Source organism: Coturnix japonica, chromosome 1 (assembly GCF_001577835.2).
Source record: "Coturnix japonica isolate 7356 chromosome 1, Coturnix japonica 2.1, whole genome shotgun sequence".
Taxonomy (NCBI): domain Eukaryota; kingdom Metazoa; phylum Chordata; class Aves; order Galliformes; family Phasianidae; genus Coturnix; species Coturnix japonica.
The window spans coordinates 14,195,825-14,214,774 of NC_029516.1; the positions used below are offsets into that span (position 1 = coordinate 14,195,825).

Consider the following 18,950-nt stretch of genomic DNA (forward strand, 5'->3'; position numbering starts at 1 on the left):
TTCAGTTTGACACAGCACAAGCTAGCACAGGCTGTGAGGCAGCCCCAGCGATGCAGATTGCTCCTGCAGGGCTGCTGCAGCTCATGCCATGCCTGGACATGGCCTGTGTGCCAGCCCTGTCTCCATCCTGTTCTATTTCACCATCTTCCTAAAAACACCCATTTCCAGCCCTGTGGTTCTGAGGAGACAAAGTATGGAGGAAATAGGAACACGTGTGGACCTGGCTCAAGGTAGCTCTGCATAAGATGATGGCTACAACACCCATCACTTCCCTGGGGCCTCCTTGTTCCTGTTTTTAGCATCAAGCCTGCTGGTGGAGCTGCACCGGTCTGTGCAAAGATAGAAACTTCTCTTTTTTGAAGTGTAGCCAGAATTATGAGTACAATCCTCTGAAGCCTGAAAGGTTTCCTAAAGTGTGAGAGAGGCCAGCGACCAGCCTTTTATATTCCCCCTCTTTGTTCAGATAGGAATTTGCAATCCAAATCCCAGCCACACCAGGGCAGGCAGCGAGCCCAGCGCTGTGAGTAAGAAGCATCTTAAAGAGTTCACAAGGCTGCATGCCAAGGAGCTGCCGTGAGACAAGGTGAGCGTGGCTTGAAAAGAGCTGCATGCATATAATGTCATTAAGATAGCAAATAAGAAACCCGTCCTGCAGAGCAAAGGAATGTGATAGTTACCTACTGCTCCCCTATAGTTGCAAAGGCTCCTTGAAATATTAACAGGGTTATCAGCATGCACTTATCAGTTACAGTAGTGCCTAGATAATGCACAGGACTGAGCCAGAGCACACAAACCCATTCATTTTCTTAATGCAAAATTCTTATTACCATAGAATCTCTTACCTTTTTAAACTAAAATTAGTTAACAACAAAATTCTAAACCAACAAACCTTGAAAGGCACTAATCTATGGGGAATAAAGAACTAAATTCATCCAGCTGTTTATTTTGACACTCATTTATAACAATATTTTCTCATATTCTGTGTGTTTCCAAGGTGTGTGCTTCTAAATGGGCTCACACTGAGTCTCCCGTGGTTCAGATGTAAGAAATAAAAATACATTTCACACCACAAAATCTGCAGTAGGTTCAAGCTGTAGGGATGGCAGAATTCCATGCTAATGAAACCCAGGAGTTCTGTACCCATGGAAGGGCCGTGCGTGCTGATAAACTTACAACTACATGGGATGGGTGCTGACCATTGCACAAGGAGCACTGGAGCAAACCTGCCCATAGTCAATGTTAATTAATAAAAATCCTACTCAGTACCAGAAACAAACAAAGAAAGCACTCAAACAAGCAATAGAAAAGACTTTTTCCTATATTCCTGGTTGTGAATGTGCAGCAGCCCTACAATAATCCAAGGGCTGGCTGCCACTGTCCCATCTCCTGCATTGCACTGGTGTTCGTCTGATGCTATATTGAACCGTTTCTTTGCACAGTCAGAAAGCTTTTGCTCTTTTTGCTTGTTTTTATTGATAATTTGGCTTTTTATCAACTTTCATCTTCCCTTGCACCCCCTCTGATACTTGTTTGATGCACTGAGCTGTTTCTTCATGCTATGTCTTTCAGTAGATTGGCATTTTAGTAACTTGCTGCGAGGAAAGAGCCCAGCACAAGGTCACGCAGGTGCTGAGGAGGGTAGGAGTGAAGGAACCAGAAGCAAGGCTGGCTGAGATCTGCTGCAACCCGCAGCCCATGACATCTGTGAGTAACCACCAGACCTGATAATTTACAATTGGGTCTGGGAGGTGGATGGGATGGTGACTTCAGAGGAGGGCGATACATGTGGCAGGGCTTAAGCCTAAGAAGGAAGCACTCAGTACCATCTAAGCAGGAGGAGGGCGGCATCTCCAAGGAAAGGGCAGTGTGGTATGGGCATATCGTAGCCATGAAGCAATATATTGCTTTTTAATATATTAGCACTGCCTCTAAACAAGCAGCAATGCACAAAGGAAATGCAAGAGGCATTGAAAAATGCCATTACACAAAGACTAATATGTTTCAATGGATTTCACAACTCATAAATTATCGAAGAGAAAATTAAATGCTTCAAAATGCCTAAGAACAGAAATTAATTAAGATGTCTAACAAGGAACAGAAGCAGTGGCAGTTTGTTAGCGTGGAATTATTAACTATTCTGCTTTCTACAAGTGAAATATTACCCTGAAGCAGTAATGGATCAGCATCTCATTTGCTAGAGCAGCAACAGCCCTGCTTGTGCCTTGCTGCCTCTCTCACCACTCCATAAGGATGGAGCAGGTGCTACACAGCAAAACCACCTGAATGATGGGACCAACCTCTAAGAATTCTTTCCCATGAGAGCAGTGAGACCCTGGGAAGCTGTGGGGATCCCATCTCTGGAGATGTTCAAGGCCAAGTTGGATGGGTCCCTGGGCAGCCTCAGCTGGTGGGTGGCAACTAGCCAAGAGGTTTGAACTTCATTATCTTTAAGGTTCCTTCCAAGCCAATCCATTCTGTGATCACACAAGTGCAAAGTGTGGAGGGATCATGCTTAATAAAAGAAGTCAGAGCCTTGCTTTCAATAATCAGTGCACTTGCTATAAAATGGAAAATTACCGCAGAAAGGAAAAGCGCCAGAAAGGTAAAGCCCAGACATGTGGCACTGAAATCATCAGGCTGAGCTCTCTGCTGAGCACGTGGAGGGAAGCAGTGACCTTGATGGAACTCTGCTTGTTGAATGAGTAAATAAATCTTCCTGGGTATTGGGCAAGATTATGCAATATGACTAACACCATTCAAAAGGCATCATGAATTTAACAAGTTTAGAAATCTCAGAATGACTTCTATAAAACTCACTATCATCATTGGAATAACATTTAATTAGACTCTTCTTATGCATACATATTCAACTTCATTGAAATCCCTGAAAACAGCCAATATCACAAATTTATGCAGTGCTAATCCAGTGAAACATCATCCTGTACCATCAGTTTGGAATACGTGGAGCATGAGTAAAGTTGTTTTATCCCAAGGGACAGTTTCCAGTCTTTATATGCACCATAACCAGGCCTGGGGGAAAGCTTTCCAGCCAGCCATCAGAGTTGTCACTTAATTTCCCTTTAGGCCTTGAAAAGAGCAACAGTGTCTTGTGACATCTCAAGGCTGATAAGGGAGACAACAGAAAGGAGGGAGTCGCCCACACCACCTCCAAGCAGGTGAAACTGCATCTCTTGGAGGATTTCCTGCAGAAAACAAAGCATTGATTCTAAACTGCCCTACTCTGAAGAGTTTGGGGTAATTTCATCTGATCATCTCAGCACCTCGTTTCAGAGCAGCGTGATGCACGTTCTTGCGCCAAGGAGTGAATCAGCTTCAGAAATCCCCAGTCATTTGGCAAGGATGTATTTTAAAAGCAACTGCAAAACATAAAGCTCACTCACCTAAAACAAGTTAACTGCATGAAACATAAAAAATGTACTCATCTCTCAGTTCTCACCAGATTTTATTGCTATTAATCGGTCACATCCATCAATGCTGCTGGTAGTAAATAGGAATTTCCTAGTTTGAAGCCTTTTAAAGCTGAACCAAGTCCCAGCACTGCTGTTAGCTGAGCTGTAAGGGAGTAGAAGACTGAAAGAGTCAGCTGCACGTTCCAGGAAGCAAAACCTCCATGGCACCACCACCTCACATGTAACGCTCATAACGGTAGATATTAATTATGTAATTAACAAAGCCAATAATGTTAGATGACTTCATAAAAAACAAAAGTTAACCCATCTCACCTAACATTGCTAAAACCCACAGAGATTTGCCCACATCACTTCAACTCTCAGCAAATCTTTTTCCAAGCAGCCTGCTAAGCCAACCAGAATGTGCCAGCAGGTTTCGTGGTCTGAAGAAACCAAAGTTAAGATGGGATTTAAGCTCACAGGCAATTATCTGCCAGATGGAGAGCTCATTGTGTAGACTGCTAAATTATCCCGCGTCAATAAAAGGAGGCCAACATTAGAAATACACCCCATGTGGAAAGAAAATAAGCAAACCAATTGGTTAGCTCAACTGAGTCATCACTGCCACCAGACCTCTATGTGTGTGTCACAGCAATGTCAGCCGGCTACAGTGTCCGCAAATACATCGAGGGAAAAGCCACAGCATCCGAGCAACAAGCTGGAACACGCTGGTAATTACCAGCAAGTCTATCATTGCAGCAAACTACAGCAAGAGTTTTAAGAGGAGGTAAAAATGCATCCAACTCTGGATATTTTGTGGTGTGATTTAAGTCTGATCCCACACACACTTCTATAACCTACCTGTTAGTCTTAAGTGGGGGCTTCTCCTCCTAAAAGCAAGTTAGAGAAAGCATTTTTTTAAGGTACAATGAGGAATAACTAAAGCCAGAAGACAAATCAGCTGTGATTAAATAGGAGAAAATCCCTGTTTATTCTGCCTTTGAGTTCCCAGGTGGGAAGACTCATATCCCTGGCTACAGCCAGAGCTGACCTAGTCCTGACACGGCCTGAACAACTGATGATCCCGCTTCTATGGCAGCCAAAACAGAACCTAGCAGCTTCAGGTCAGAGCCACACTGCCTTCACTGCTGCTCAACTGCAAAGAGTCAGCCAGGAAACCTCCTCTGTTGTGCACTGTGAGTATCAGCAGGGCCCTGAAGCTTATGGCACTTGCCCAAGAGATGGGAAATGTGAGGCCCACAACTGTCTCTCTATCTTATTCGGTTCCTCTTTAGTGCATACCACAGCAAGAGCTCTGAGATCAAGGGCTGGAGCCCAGCCCATCTCTGCCCTCGCTAAGTGTCCCGATCAGCGCGCTGAGTGAAGTGCCCAGGCTGTAGCAGGATGGCATTTCAAGTGCTCCCACTTCATAGGACACTTGACTGCCTAAATAAGGACACTGCAGCAGAGAGCAGACACCTCAGTGTGAGGCGCTGCGGCCTGTAATGGTTAGATAGGTAAGTTCTCCACAGGATCTGAGCTGTAGAAGGTGCCAAATGCCTTTTCCCAGCCAGTAGCATAGAGTGGCTGGCAAGTGCATACTGCCAAAACAAACAAGGCTCTAGTTAATATGTGTCGACTTTTAAATGATTTGAACCAAATTCAGACAGATAAATAGAAAAAAAAACAGCTATGGTGTTAAAAGGCTTCCTTCATAATCAGACACAGAAGAATGAATGCTGGAAGCATGCAAATAACAAGGGGCTGGCCTCATGCAGAAGTTCTATGCTGTGAACTCAATCAAATAAACTTAGTGACTTGCCAATATCAGTTTTGAACAGGTTGATGAAAGGAAAGAGCAAACCCAACAGATGGAGAAGCTCTTTGAACCCATGGTACATGCTCTCATGGCACAACAGCTACTGAGAGTTGCCTTGATTACATTTGTTCCTTCATGGCTATTAATTCTGCTGAAGACTTCTAAACTTAACACTCCTTTGGGATTTAGCAGCACAGATGATGATGAGTGGCCACCATGCCTGTGAAATTAAATTTGATGGTTTAGTCCCTGCCTTACCCTGTTTTTTTCAGGGTCCAGATGGTTTTGCTTCTCTCTGAAACTACAGGCTCCACACTAGGAGAGAGATGCATTGTGACGAATGTTATTATAACGACAGCCTCTCCTTCTTCTTCCTTCAAAAAGTGTTGAAATATTTTGACCAGATGTGTCACTTCCAAAAGTGCTGGAGATCCGAGGAATGTAGCATCCATCACCTGTTTGGCAATGGCGCTGAAAACGGATTACTTTTCTTTGTATTTGATAAGCATAACACATCTATGTTTATTGTGTGGTCCTCTTGGGATGTATTACAGGTTTACCATTTCATTTATTTGCTTTTTTTTGTGCTTGGCAAGTGTAAATAGTGGAATAAACATGAAGGCAGTTGCAGCTTAGTGGCATTAACTGCTTGTTGAAACAAAGTCCAAAAGTCTTCCTTTCTCGTCAGCAAACTGTTTTTCTGTTCAATGTTCTTTTCTTCCTTCAAGTGCAAAGATCACCTTTTTGAAGTATTTTAGCATTTTATTTCTTTGTTGAACACCAAATAGGAGGATATTTTTCCCTCATAATGTTTTCATTCCTGAAAACACATAAAGTACATCCTAATTTCACTCATGGCAATGTATTTAATAGAATCACAGAATGGTTCAGGATGGAAGATAACTTAAAGTCCGCAGTCTCAACCCCTGCCATGGGCTGGTTGACACCCACCAGCTCAGGTTGCTCAGGGTCCCATCCAGCTCAGTCCTAAGTGCCTCCTGAGATGGAACACCTACAGCTTCTCTGAGCAAATTTTCCAGCTTACATGCTATAGCCTCCCTCCATTCTTTCCACCTAGTCTACTAAGCCTGTAAATAGGGGTAGTTTGCTGAAACAGAACTAAGTACGGTCATCATTATAAAAGAAAATAACCCTTCCTTTCTGGCACACAGGGACAGGGAGGTTTCACTCACAGAGCTTTCCCATCTAACAACAAGGCAATTAGCCCAAGCCAGTAACCCGTGTTCCCTCTTTAACTGGAGGTGAGATGTGCATCTCCACCTGTGCATCCCCACGCCTATTGGCAGATCATGGCTGGGACCTACACATCCAACCCCACACAGGTCTCTTATTTCTCTCAGAGATGTGCCAAGGGACATAAATCCAACCATACAAATCAAACTCTGCCCTTCATTACACTCTTCCAATCCAGAAAAATCAACAAGCCACGATGGAATCTAAATCTAAACGCCTACAGCCGTGCCTTATAAACAGCTGTGTGAGACAAACCCTCACCTAACAAGAAATCACTGAATGATGGATTTCAGATTTTCCATTTAGGTTACATCCTGTCCCTCTTGGAAACCTGTGTTACCTCTATAAATAGTTCTGTGTTTTTCAACGCTGAAAGAAGATCTGCATCAGGGGAAAAAAACAACAGCAAAAAGTGTCACTTGTCACAGGAACACAGAGTGGCCAAACTCAATTTAATCCGGTCTTAGACATTCCTTCTTTCGACTGGACAACGACAGTGAACAAGGCTTTGAAGAACTGAGTCCCTGTCAACTTGTTCTGTACTCACTTTATGCAATCTTTTGGCAAAATGGTCTTAAAAAAAGGAGCAGAAAACAAAAGAGCCAATTAACCATAAAGGACAGCACTGGCATACTTGTTTCTTGAACGCTAAAGTAGATGTCAGAGTAGTTTTAGTACTACTCTGCCTAAAAACATTGCCATCCCCCCAGAAACCAGAGCAGAATAATTATACCATGAACAATTGCCAATGAGGCTCATTAGGTCTGATCTGAATATCTTCAGCTTTTTTTAATTCTCTGACATTTCCTGGTGTCTTTCCATAGATATTTTTGGGAATACATGTCTATGTGCCAAAGGAAGCCAAGAGAGTTGCCCAAATCCTGTAAGTTGGGCAATACTGAGTTAAGCACAAATCACTTTATCGCAAGCACTCAAATCTGCAAGTCTGACCCCACCAACTGGCTCTCAAAATCCAGAGGACTTATAAAAGTGGGGGAGAAAGGGATGGAGTATGTGTGGATCATGTGTTGTGTCTGACATTTGATTCTTCCCTTGCTCATCTTCTATGGATGAGTGTTACATCTAGAGTTGCCCACGCTTCTAAATATTGAAAAGGTATTTGTAGCACGTAGGCTTAGAAGAGGTTTCAGCATCACACTTTTTGCGTCCAGTCCAGAAGGTGGGAATTGAGGGGTTCAGTGACATCGTTCTGCTTGTACCAAAGCCATGGCATGGAGCAGCTGCTGCTATCTATACTTTAAGTAACCAGAAGGAAGCAAGCTCAGATGTGCCAATCTATGCAGCTGCTTCACATCTGGCTGCATTGCAAACACGTGTTCATAGGTGCTGCATGCTATCATACAACCCTGACCCATGAACCCTCAGCATCCACCAGCCAAAACACTGAAGACAGCCCAGTGGCTGCTGAGTGTGGGCAGACCTGCAGCACAGCCCAGGGAGGAGGCAGAGAACAAAAGAACGTCCCCAGCCCTGCATGGGGGCCATGCTCTGGCCTGGGCTTTATGAAGGAGAGGAAGTCCATCCAAGTCCCAGCAGAAAGCCCTGTCCAGGCAGGTGGTGAATGTGCTACTTGCCTTCACCGAACATTGCCCTAAACCCAGCATTACTCTTCTTGGTCGTGGCTTGTCTGATGAATCATTGTGAATGTGAACATTGAGAAAACCCATCCAGCTCAAAGGCAAGAGTCAGCTATGAAAGGGAATTTCAAGTTATAGAGACTACATGCTGAAGGAGAACAGACCATTCAAAGAGCAAGTGTAAAATTATACACATTATCAGCAGCCAACTACTTCCTCATGTAGTGCTTGGGATGTTGGAGATAATGAAGTATAAAATGCCACTGCTCCACGTCACCTGCTTTCCTCACAACTAGTTCTACTGCAGGGTTAATGTCATGTCATGGGTACAACAGTTTGCAAAAGAGGAAATTAGTAGCACAGGGGTTTGTTTTGTTTTGTTTCTCTCCAGGAGCTGATTGCAACCCCTCACACTGAAATGGGATGAGGTTCAGAAGTGCTTTCTGGTTGCTCCTAAGCCACTGAGATCGGCCAAGATAGGGAGACCTTGCAAACAGTGTGAAACAAAAACGGGCACACACAGTACACACAGACAGGGAGAAAACAAACACTTGTAGTGATAGCTACTTTCACAGAAGCATTTGCTGAGAGAAGCTGATGTGCAAAATAACTTTTCACTGAGACAAAACACCTCACTAAGTTCCTCAAGTAAGCTGTGATAAACACTTTTTTTCTACCTGGAAATCATTATTTTAGCAGAGAAATTGTTTATCTCTCCAAGTGAAGTCACTGCATAACCCGTTATTTTATTTATTTGCCAGCAGCAGATAGCTTTTATCTCAGTCAAAAGTTATTTTGCTAGTTGGCCTCCCATTAAATATTTTTGCTCTCGCAGCCATAGAGGTTTTCCTGTCTTTAAAAACAAAAATACGCCACTCCTATGAAAGCCGGGAACGAAGTGGAAGGGAACACACACGGGAGCAACAAGGCACCAGCGGCTTTTTATCAGCTGGAACAGATTACACAGAGCAGGGAGGCAACTCGCATACCTGCGGGCTGGAGGGGCATCTGTCTCTGTGTAACTGAGCTGCATTTTAGATAAGGGAGGATTTCAGTAGCAACTGCAGCATGGGAGCTCTCCTCCTCACTTCAAAAGGATGGCCACTACTTTGCAGTCACTGATTTAGGAAAACAAAGGTAAGCGTTCAAAAGCACAGCATAAAGGCTGCTAATCATTTCCCATGTAATACACAAACTGATGGCCAGGTCTCACACCCTGCGTTCCCAACCAAGTCACTTGCTGCTCCCTCCCAGCTGCAGCTCTCATGCTGGGTGCGCACACAGAACACCAGCGCAGGGAACAGCAATACCCCCATTTTGCCAGGAAATAGGAGGAAACCTGCACCTCACCCACGGGGAAGGCACGGGGAGCATCCTTTCATTCCTATAATCCTGTAATTGTACGGCTTATTTAAGGCCGCAGGAATTTACCTCCCTGGTAGCAAGGGGAGGATGCAGGGAGCTGTTTGGGTGCCAATCCCTCCTCCCAAGTACCTGAAAGCAGTGCTGGTCCTGCAGCCTCACCAGAAGCATCTCCTTGCTCTACATACTGCACCCCCAAAATGGCCTCAGCAGCCCCACATGCCACAGGTGGTGGAGGCACAGCCCCCGAAGCACAGAGGCAGTTTGCACTGTGATGCTCCCAGACCATACCTGGAGGCAGCGGTGTTTTGGGGTGAAAGAAGTAGCTTGAATGCCCCTATCCCCCTGTGCACACACAGCTCCTCAGTGCTCTACCTTAGGCACAGCCATGGCCTTGCTGTTTGTCCCAAGGGTTAAACTAAGTGCAATGTCGTCTCTTTCATTTGTATGGAGAAGCACCTGAGCTGGAGACTCGGGAGCTTTAGCGTAATGGCTTTTAAATTACAATAATAATAAAGATCCTTTAACAAGTGCTAAAGTTAAAAACAGCACATGTTTATTGCAACATGAAGGAGCTCTATCCCGATTTGTATTTGCTGATAGTCAATACTGTCACTGAATACCAGTGGAGGTTTGAAGTTAAAGGAATGTAAAGGAACCCTTCATGGTGCCTACCCCTCACTAGGGAAACCAGCCCACGGCAAAGCACAGAGCCAGAGCACTGCCTGCCCAAAATGACTTGTTCTATGGCATTACTTTACACTTGTAGCACACACTCCGGGCCCAGCAGGTGCAGGCAGTTTGCAGTCACACACTGTGACCTCATGCAGCTCCTGTGCACAGCTGTGGCAGCACCCAGCCTTCCTCCAGGACACTGTAGTGCAATGCCTAACACATGACAGCACCTTGGGGCCAGTGCAATTGTCAATCTCCTTTTAAGCCAGAAAAATCCCAAAGGATCCAGAATAAATTTGACACTATAAACTGTGGACAAAAAGCCATCATTTAAAATAATCCTATCCATTTAAAGTACATATTTAACAACAGTAAGAACTCAGCACTCGAGATGCGGCCTCACCAGCACTGAGTACAGAGGGATGCTCACCTCCCTGCTCTGCTGGCTGTGCTATTTCTGATACAAGCCAGGATGCCATTGGCACTCTCGGCCACCTGAGTACACTGCTGGCTCATGTTTGAGTGGCTGCCAACTAACACCTCGTATTACAGCCCAGAGTAAAATGGAACCCTGGAAAGCGAGGGCAGGATTTGCAGCAAGGCCCCAGTTGTTAAAACAGCACAAACCTCACAAAGCTGCACATGGACATGGGGACACAGGGCCAAGCTCTGCCTTCCCATGGGAAAGCCTTGAAGATGTCAGGGAAAAGAAGAACACTTCCTTCTAAGCGACCCCACACCTGCAGCATAAGTTCCAGCTTTCAGGGCAGGAGTAGCTAAAATGAGGGACTCTGAGAGACACACTGCTATGAGACACAACCACAGCCAAAGCCTGTGAGCACCTGGGGCACCCCTGGAGTGCACCTGGCTGAGGTTCCTGCAGCAGGGCCTGTTTGCTCACTCTGTGGGCACGGCACGGGGGCACCCAGAGACATTCACTTCAAAAGAGGCTGACTTCAAAAGCTGCTCTGCCGCTCCAAGATGCTAATGCCTGCCCGCCCGCCCACAGGCCCCACCAGCCACGTTCCTCCCTTCTCTCCTCCTGACAGCTGCAGGGCACGGCCAAGCAGGTCCCACAGCACCGGGCAGAGCTGCACACACACAGACCCCTGCGGGCTGCCCACGGCCCCACGCAGCTCCAAGGGTGTTCCTTCTCTTTAGGTAAAGCGTGAAGAGCCGTCCCACTCTCAGGCTCTGTGAAACCAGTTATCTCAGTCTGCTTGCTCTTCGCGATTCCCTGAAGTTTTGTTTATGTGCATTAGGACAGAATTCCCACGCTTCTCCAAACAGTTCCCAATGCAAATAAAAGGACACGGGTTTTAGCAAAGTCTCAAAGTCCCACGGTGACGGAGTTCAGCAGCTCCCCAGCCCCACGCACTCACCCCAATGGCAGAAGGCAGAGCTGGGTGGCAGCCAGGTTTTTATAGCAGCACAGCTACTTCCGACCCGTATACAGATCACATTCCCCAAGTTCATAAAGAGCTCACATTCTGCCCTGACCCGAACAGCAGCTGCGAGCCGGGCAGGACTTTGTGTCTGTCTGGGTTGAGAGGTTAATGGCTGCTCCATAGACACATTTTTCAGTTAACTGGCAGCTTATCCTAGCAGATGATTTGCAGGTATTTTGCAACACTTGGAGATAACCAGGTGGAGTGCTTCTGTTTGAGCTCTGCTGTCTTTTTTTTGTTTTTCTTCTTTTTTGGAGAGCACATCAGATAAGCAGGAAAGCAAGCAGGTGAAAGTTTACTGGAAACAATCACAAACGGCACAACTCTGCCCTCCCAGTTCCCAAACAGCAAACTGCTCACAACAAACACCAAAGGGAGTTCAGCACTTGTCAAAATTGCCTCAAACCCATAAGAAGCTCTTGTATTTAAATACCCCGGGATGTGCGGCAGACAGTTCTGATCCACATCACAGCAGAGCTGCAAAGTTCACATCTTCACCCAACCTGAATACAAAGCAATAAGAGCTAAGCTCCCACAGCTTAACAGAGGTCTCCAGTCCTTCGTTCCCCTGCCTGACACTTCCTCAGGCCCTCAGGCCCTATGAGCCATTCATTGCTCTCCATATGTTCTGACCAAATAACTGCTCCAAGCTTTTCGCTCCGAGTCAGTTCTTATCAGCTGCTGCTGGATAAAGAGCCACTGCTTCAGACAGATGATGACCACGCAATCCCCGCCGCACTGATCCAAATGTTTCTTTAAGGCCACCAGCCAACTGCCTGTTCTTTCTGCAAGTCCTCACAGGACGTGGAACCAGCATTTATGAGCTAACGTACCGCGTGAGCTGCCCCCCAGCACTTTGCAACAGGAGGCTCCTGTCAGGTGATGCACCGCAGTAAATTCAATCAGTGCAGTTAATATCACTTTCATTTTCCTGAAGCAAAAAGGAACTCAAGCCTGCAAGCACAACAGAGAGTCCCCCGAGGCCCCGCTGCACTTAATGACTACTTACAGTAATGAGCGCTGCCAGGATTATGCCATAGTTTGGTATTTTTTAATACAATCCTCCAAAAAAAACAAAAAAAAAACCAAAAAAAAAAGAAAAGAAGCAGCATGTCCTGCGTGCCTCATATTTACAGCTATTTTATGTTAAAAAAGGGGGGGAAAAAAAGAATTATTAGCTTCAGGGTCGCACAGAGAGGCAGCGAGGAACGTGTCTGGTTATAACATTCAAATGTCAACAGAAGTGTGGGATCGGGTCCACAGTAAACTTTATAGAGTGGCACCTGCAGAGGAAATTACTCATTGCATGATTGATGCCACAATTAAAGGCATAAAAAGTAATTCCATGATAAACAACTGACCGAGCAGAAAAAAAAACCACTTATCCCAAGAGTGTATACACACTCACATAAAAGTACATGTTGAACAATAGGGAACAGTGTGCCCAACAGGAGAGGCAGAGCCCTCCCCGTCACACACCAGCTCTCCCAGGAAGGTGGTCACAGCATCTCTCCTTCCCCGCTCCTCTCCCCCCACAACAAAGGATCACTCAGTACTGATTTGAGTGCTACTTGGCCACTGTTTTTTAACAAGAGTAAAAGAACGGAGAGGGAAGATGGATTTGCAAAGCCATCACGTATCACCAACATTAAGCTTAACCCCAAGCATCACAGAATGCATGCATTGCCTACATCTTTGCAGGTTAGATCACTTATTGCCTTGATGCAACCACATCAGAAAAGCTCAAGCCAAAGCACCACCTAAACGGAGGAAATCTATACCCCCACATACATTTATTTACTCTCGTGATCCACATCTACCAAACAGCTGCAATGCACCACTTCAATCTACAGCACGTGGATTAGATCCATTTTTGTGGTTCCTTTCCAAGAACTTCACAGATAAGTTGCTGCCTCTGGAAACTGAAGGCTGCACACTAAACTACAAGCAGTTATTCAGCCAATGCCACCCCACCAGCCCAATAAGAACCGCACATTTCACACGCCTCCAATGTGTGCTTACCTGAGACCGACACTTTCATAAGGGCTTCCAGGGGCCGGTTGTTGTCCAGGTCTCGGCTGAGCTTGAGTTCTCCAGTGGCAGAGTCCAAGAGAAGCAAGTTTAACTCATTGCCTTGCACAAAGGCGTAGGCCAGGCTGTCAGACACATCCGGGTCATGTGCAGGGATCTTACCAATCACACCGGAGGGGAAACTGTTGGACTTATTGGTGACATAGTTGTTGAAGAGGATCTGGAAGTCCTGCAGAACGGGTGGGTTGTCATTCTGATCCAACAGGCGGATGTGCACAGTCGCCCGGCTCACCAGTGGGGCCGAGGTGGCCTGCACCACAATCACATACTCTGTGCGGCTCTCATAATCCAAGTCCATCAGGGCCGTGAGGTCCCCGTTCAACAAGTCCAGCTGGAAGACCTCAGGGATGTTGCCCTCCACTATCTGGTACATGATCTGCGCGTTGGTTCCCTCATCAGGGTCGGCTGCGCTGATTCGGGCCACGATAGAGCCCACAGGGCTGTTCTCCTCCACAAAGATGTCAAACTCATCCTTCTCAAAGACAGGGGGATTGTCATTGATGTCCAGCACAGTCACCTGGATATCCACAGAGGCCTTCAGAGGCGGGCTGCCCCTGTCTACAGCAAAGGCCCGCAGGCTGTAGACGGCCACATTCTCGCGGTCCAGCTTGCGCAGCGTGCGTATGACTCCAGAGGTGGGCTCGATATAGAAGTCTCCATCTCCATCATCCCCACCTTGGAAGGTGTAGAGAAGGCGGCCATTGAGGCCCGAGTCGCGGTCGGTGGCAGAAAGCTGCAGGACGCTGGTGGAGAGCGGCACATCCTCAAAAACTGAGCCCTGGTAGCGGTCGCGCAGGAAGCGGGGCGCGTTGTCATTGGCATCCAGGATGAGGATCTCCACGTAGGTGGTGTCTGATTTCTGCGGGATGCCGTTGTCATGGGCTGTGATGGCCAATGTGTAGGACGCCTGGTCCTCGTAGTCCAGCTCCATCAGGGTGGTGATGGTGCCAGTGTCAGGGTCAATGCGGAACTGAGGGATGTTGTCATCCAAAATGTAAGTGATTCTTGCATTCTCCCCCGTGTCTTCATCGGTGGCACTGATGGTGACAATAGAGGTGCCAATGGGTTTGTCCTCGCTGACGCTCACCGTGTAGTGGGAGCTCTGGAATACCGGCCTATGTGTGTTGGCATCTGTGACGTTGATGAAGACCTGGACGGTGTCAAAGCGAGTGCCATCAGAGGCAGTGACGGTGAGCACGTAGTGCCGCTCCTGCTTGTAGTCCAGCGGCAGGGCGAGCGTGAGGAGCCCCCCTCCACTCTGGCTGGTGATGGCAAAGCGGTTCCGGGTGTTGCCGCTGGTGATCTGGTAGGTGATGGCACTGTTCACGTCCCTGTCCACAGCAGTCAGGGTGAGGACACTGCTGCCCACAGCTGCATCCTCATTCAGCCGGAGGTGGTAGACCTTCTCGGTGAAGGTGGGGTTGTTGTCATTCACATCCAGGACAGTGATGGACACGCTGGCTGAGGAGGTCATTACCGGCACACCATGGTCCCTGGCCTCCACCCCAAAGTGATAGTTCTCCACAGTTTCTCGGTCCAGCTCTGCAGCCACTGTGATCCACCCTGTGCTGTTGTTGATTTGGAAGGGAAACCCAGAGTCCCCGGATGCAGGGGCAACCCCAGCCGGTGGTGTCATCTCAATGAGCTTGTATTCCAGGCGCGCGTTCTCCCCTGAGTCAGCGTCCACAGCCTGGATGTGCAGCACTGAGTAGCCCAAAGGAACATTCTCCAGCACCGTGGCCTGAAAGGGAGTGCTGACGAAGATGGGGGCATTGTCATTGACATCCACAACCTGCACCGACACCATGCCGCTGGAGTTGATTAAGGGAGGTCTGCCTCCGTCCTGGGCTTTTATGCGGAGCGTGTACTCCCGAATAGTCTCGTAATCAAGAGGGTTGATCAGATCAATGGCACCAGAGAAGGAGTGGATGTAGAACTGACCTTTCAGGTTGCCACTCACGATGCTGTAGTGCACCTGGGCGTTGCTGCCCCGGTCCCGATCTGTGGCCTGTACCTGCAGGATCTGGCTGTTCACTGGGGCATCTTCCTGCACCTGAACCAGGTAGCGCTTCTCGCTGAACTGAGGGTAGTTGTCGTTCTCGTCCTCGACAGTGATGTGCACCTTGACGGTGGCAGAGCGAGGCCCCGGCTCCCTGCCCTGATCGTTGGCTTCCACCACCAGGTGATACTCGGAGACCTCCTCACGGTCCACCGGCCCGCTGGTGGTGATGAGCCCCGAGCGCGGGTCGATCTCGAAGACGCCATCCCCGGCACCGGGCTCCAGCAGGCGGTAAAGCATGTTGGCGTTGGCCGGGGCATCACCGTCGGTGGCGCGGATGGTCAGCACCTCGTAGCCCACCTCCAGGTTCTCGCGGATGCTCTCCCGGTACTCGGGCTGCTCGAACACCGGGTCGTGGTCGTTGGTGTCGCTGACCGTCACGGTCAGGTAGGTGGTGGCCGAGCGCCGGCGCGGGGAGCCGTGGTCGGAGGCGGTCACCTTCAGCACGTGGGTGTCCTTCGTCTCCCTGTCGAGGCTGCGGGCGGTGACGACGCTGCCGGTGTCGGGGTCGATGTTGAAGTAGTCGTTGGAGCGCTCGTCGAACAGCGCTTCCATGGAGTACGCCAGCCGACCCGCCTCCCCCTCGTCGGGGTCCTGCGCGCGCAGCACGATCACGGCGGTGCCGGCCGGCTCGTTCTCGGGGATGGACACCTGGTAGCTGGGCAGCTGGAACTGCGGGGGGCTGTTGGGGCTCCGCGCCCGCCGCGCCGCCCTCGGCCCGTCGCCGTCCTCCATGGCGCAGTCCGCTCCGCGGGGCTCAGGGGCCGCCCGCCGCCGGTCGCGCCGCGGGCTGAGCGCTCCGCACCGGGGCCCGCGGGGTTCGGCGGGCGGAGCGCGGCGCGGAGCGGCCCCCGCAGCCCTCAGGCGCCCGGCGGGCGGCAGCGCGGGCGGCTCGGCGGCTCCGCGGCGCGGCGCGGCCCCGGGGGGCAGGTGGAGGAGCGGGGCGGCGCGGGGCTGCCGAGGCTCCGCACCGGCAGCGTGAGCCAGGGCGCAGAGCAGCGCGGCCCAGGACACGCAGGCGGCGGCGGCGGCGGCGGACAGACGCGGCATCTCCGGGGCTCAGGAGCTGCCGCACAGTCCGTCCACCCGCCGGGCCGCCCGCCCGCCCGCAGCCATCAGCCGCCGGCCCGGCCCCGCTGCGCCCCGCGCTCCGCGGGAGCCCCGGCCCCGTCCGCGGGCAGCGCGAGGGAGCGCTCCAACTTTTCCACCTTCAACTTTGAAGTGAGTTCAAAATGGCTCCTCTCCTCCTCCTCCTACCGCTGCTCCCGGGAGGGCGATTAGCATAAACCTGCTGCTCCTCTACTTCTCACGGGGAAGGGAAAAAAAAAAAAAAAGAAGGAAAAAAAAAATAAATAAAAGGGAAAAAAACCAACAAAACGAGACAAATCCCGGATCCCCTCCTTCCTCAGCGTCCCCTCCGGCTGGTTCGGCCCACGGCCGGAGTGTTCCCTGCACGGTGCAGCCGCCCCGTCCGCGTCCCGTCCCGTCCCGTTGTGCCGCCCCGCTCCGCTCCGCTCCTCTCGCTGCTCGGCGGGCGCTGCCCGGGGCGGGGTTTCCCGCAGCCCCGCCCGGCCCCTCCCGGGCGGTGTCGGCGCTGTGGGCCGGGCCGGGTGCTCCCCGCCGCGCTCCGTGTCCGTCCGTCCGTCCGTCCGCCGCTCGGGAGCGCGGGGGGAGCCGCTTCGGGTGGGGGGAAGTCGGTGCTAACGGAGCGCTGCGGCTTCAGCCACCTGTCGGCTCGGGTTGGTCGTTTGTGACACAAAAAGTGCACGGACGCACGAAGGAAAAAGTGAAGTAGGAAAAAAGTAAATCGCTTTTCAGAGAACGGACAGTACGATGCTGTTGGGCTGTGCGCGCCCTGCCGCTCTGGGGCTGCAGAGCAGCGTGTAGGCTAAAGCACGGCTGAGGGTGAGATCGCTTTGGGGCAGCTGCGAGTCGCTGCACAGTTACAGCCGGTGCGGAGAAGCGGAGCCCAACCCCGCGTTTCAATATCCCGCGGGCGCAGTGTCCCCTGGCGGGGGCTGCGAAGCGCTGCGGGCCGCGATGCGGCTGCGGAGCTACTGCGCTCCCTGCAGGGTGCGACGAACCGAGCTGCGTTCGGCCGCTTTGGAGCCGGAACGGAGTCATTTCAAGGGGATAAAGTGATGGGATCGTTGCCAATACGTCCGTCAGGGGGAAAGGAAAAGCTTTGTGAGTGGCAGGTTTGGAAGGGATTCCGCTGATTCAGCTTTATCCCGTCCGATTTTTTTTAATTTTTAATGGAATTTAGAGGCTTAGTTGTTTTTTTTCTAATCCTCTGATGGAAAAAGTCATTCCTGTAAAGGGAGGGAAAATAGGTTCCAAATAAATTTTAAGTGAGCTTCCTCATTATCAGGTTTAATAGCACCATAGAATCTTTAGAGTTGAAAGGGACCTTTATGGGTCACCCAGTCCAGCTCCCTGCAATACACAGGGACACCTACAGCTACATCAGGTGCTCAGAGCCCCGTCCAGCCTGACCCTGAGTGTCTCCAGGTGAGGTCTCACAGAGCAGAGCTCTGCAGTTGGTTTAATTCACACCAACATCAACTTGGCACGTACGTAATAAACCACCCCTGCTCGCATCTGTATTCTTCTCTCTTTACATTTTCTTGATGCAATCCTCAATGCCCACGTTTTGAAAAGAAGAAACAACAACAACAACAAAACAACCCAGCTTTTGTTGCAACACGATCCTTCTGTGCAGCCCTTTTTATGTCGGATCCAAGTACACGTTTCGGGAGATTTTGTTAGATTAAATAGATGCACGAGAAAAGGCAGCTGAAATCTTTTTGTTTCAGTTTTATGGCAGCGAGAGGCAACATCCAGGAGTCTGCAGAGGGAAGATATTGTAAAAGCATTTGTATGAAACTAATTGCGGGGATAATTACACCCAATCCTCTGTTCTACTCCTTTTGTGCTACTCGCCTGCTATTTTCTTGGAGCCACTTTCTGAGCAGTTAATTTTCTCTTGTTTATCTGACATGTTTCACTGTTTTCTCATTAATTACACAATTCCTATTGTTCCGAAGCCCTTTCGTGCATTCTACCACTTGCTGTATAATTACACCTTAAAAATATATTTCAAATGCAAGGCTGACCCACGGCCCCAGTGAAAGGAGTGGCACATTTAACACACAGACAACTCAAATCACTTCTTAGGCACCAGTGAAATCACAGAGTTGCAGAATGGTTTGGGTTGGAGGGGACCTCAAAGCC

At 49.4% G+C, this 18,950-nt stretch overlaps 1 protein-coding gene across 6 annotated transcripts in view; it reads right to left on the reverse strand.

Annotated features, from left to right (window-relative positions):
• CELSR1 (cadherin EGF LAG seven-pass G-type receptor 1) overlaps positions 1-16,491 on the reverse strand; it is a 131,681-nt gene extending 115,190 nt beyond the window's left edge. For 4 of the 6 annotated variants that reach the window (XM_015851818.2, XM_015851809.2, XM_015851789.2 and 1 more), the window contains exon 1: positions 13,589-16,491. In XM_015851818.2, coding sequence (XP_015707304.1) covers positions 13,589-16,451 — 2,863 coding nt within the window. In that variant the 5' untranslated portion in view covers positions 16,452-16,491. The remainder of the gene's footprint in view (positions 1-13,588) is intronic. The other 2 variants (XM_015851783.2, XM_015851798.2) reach the window with 1 other exon arrangement.
• Between the last annotated feature and the right edge of the window lie 2,459 nt (positions 16,492-18,950).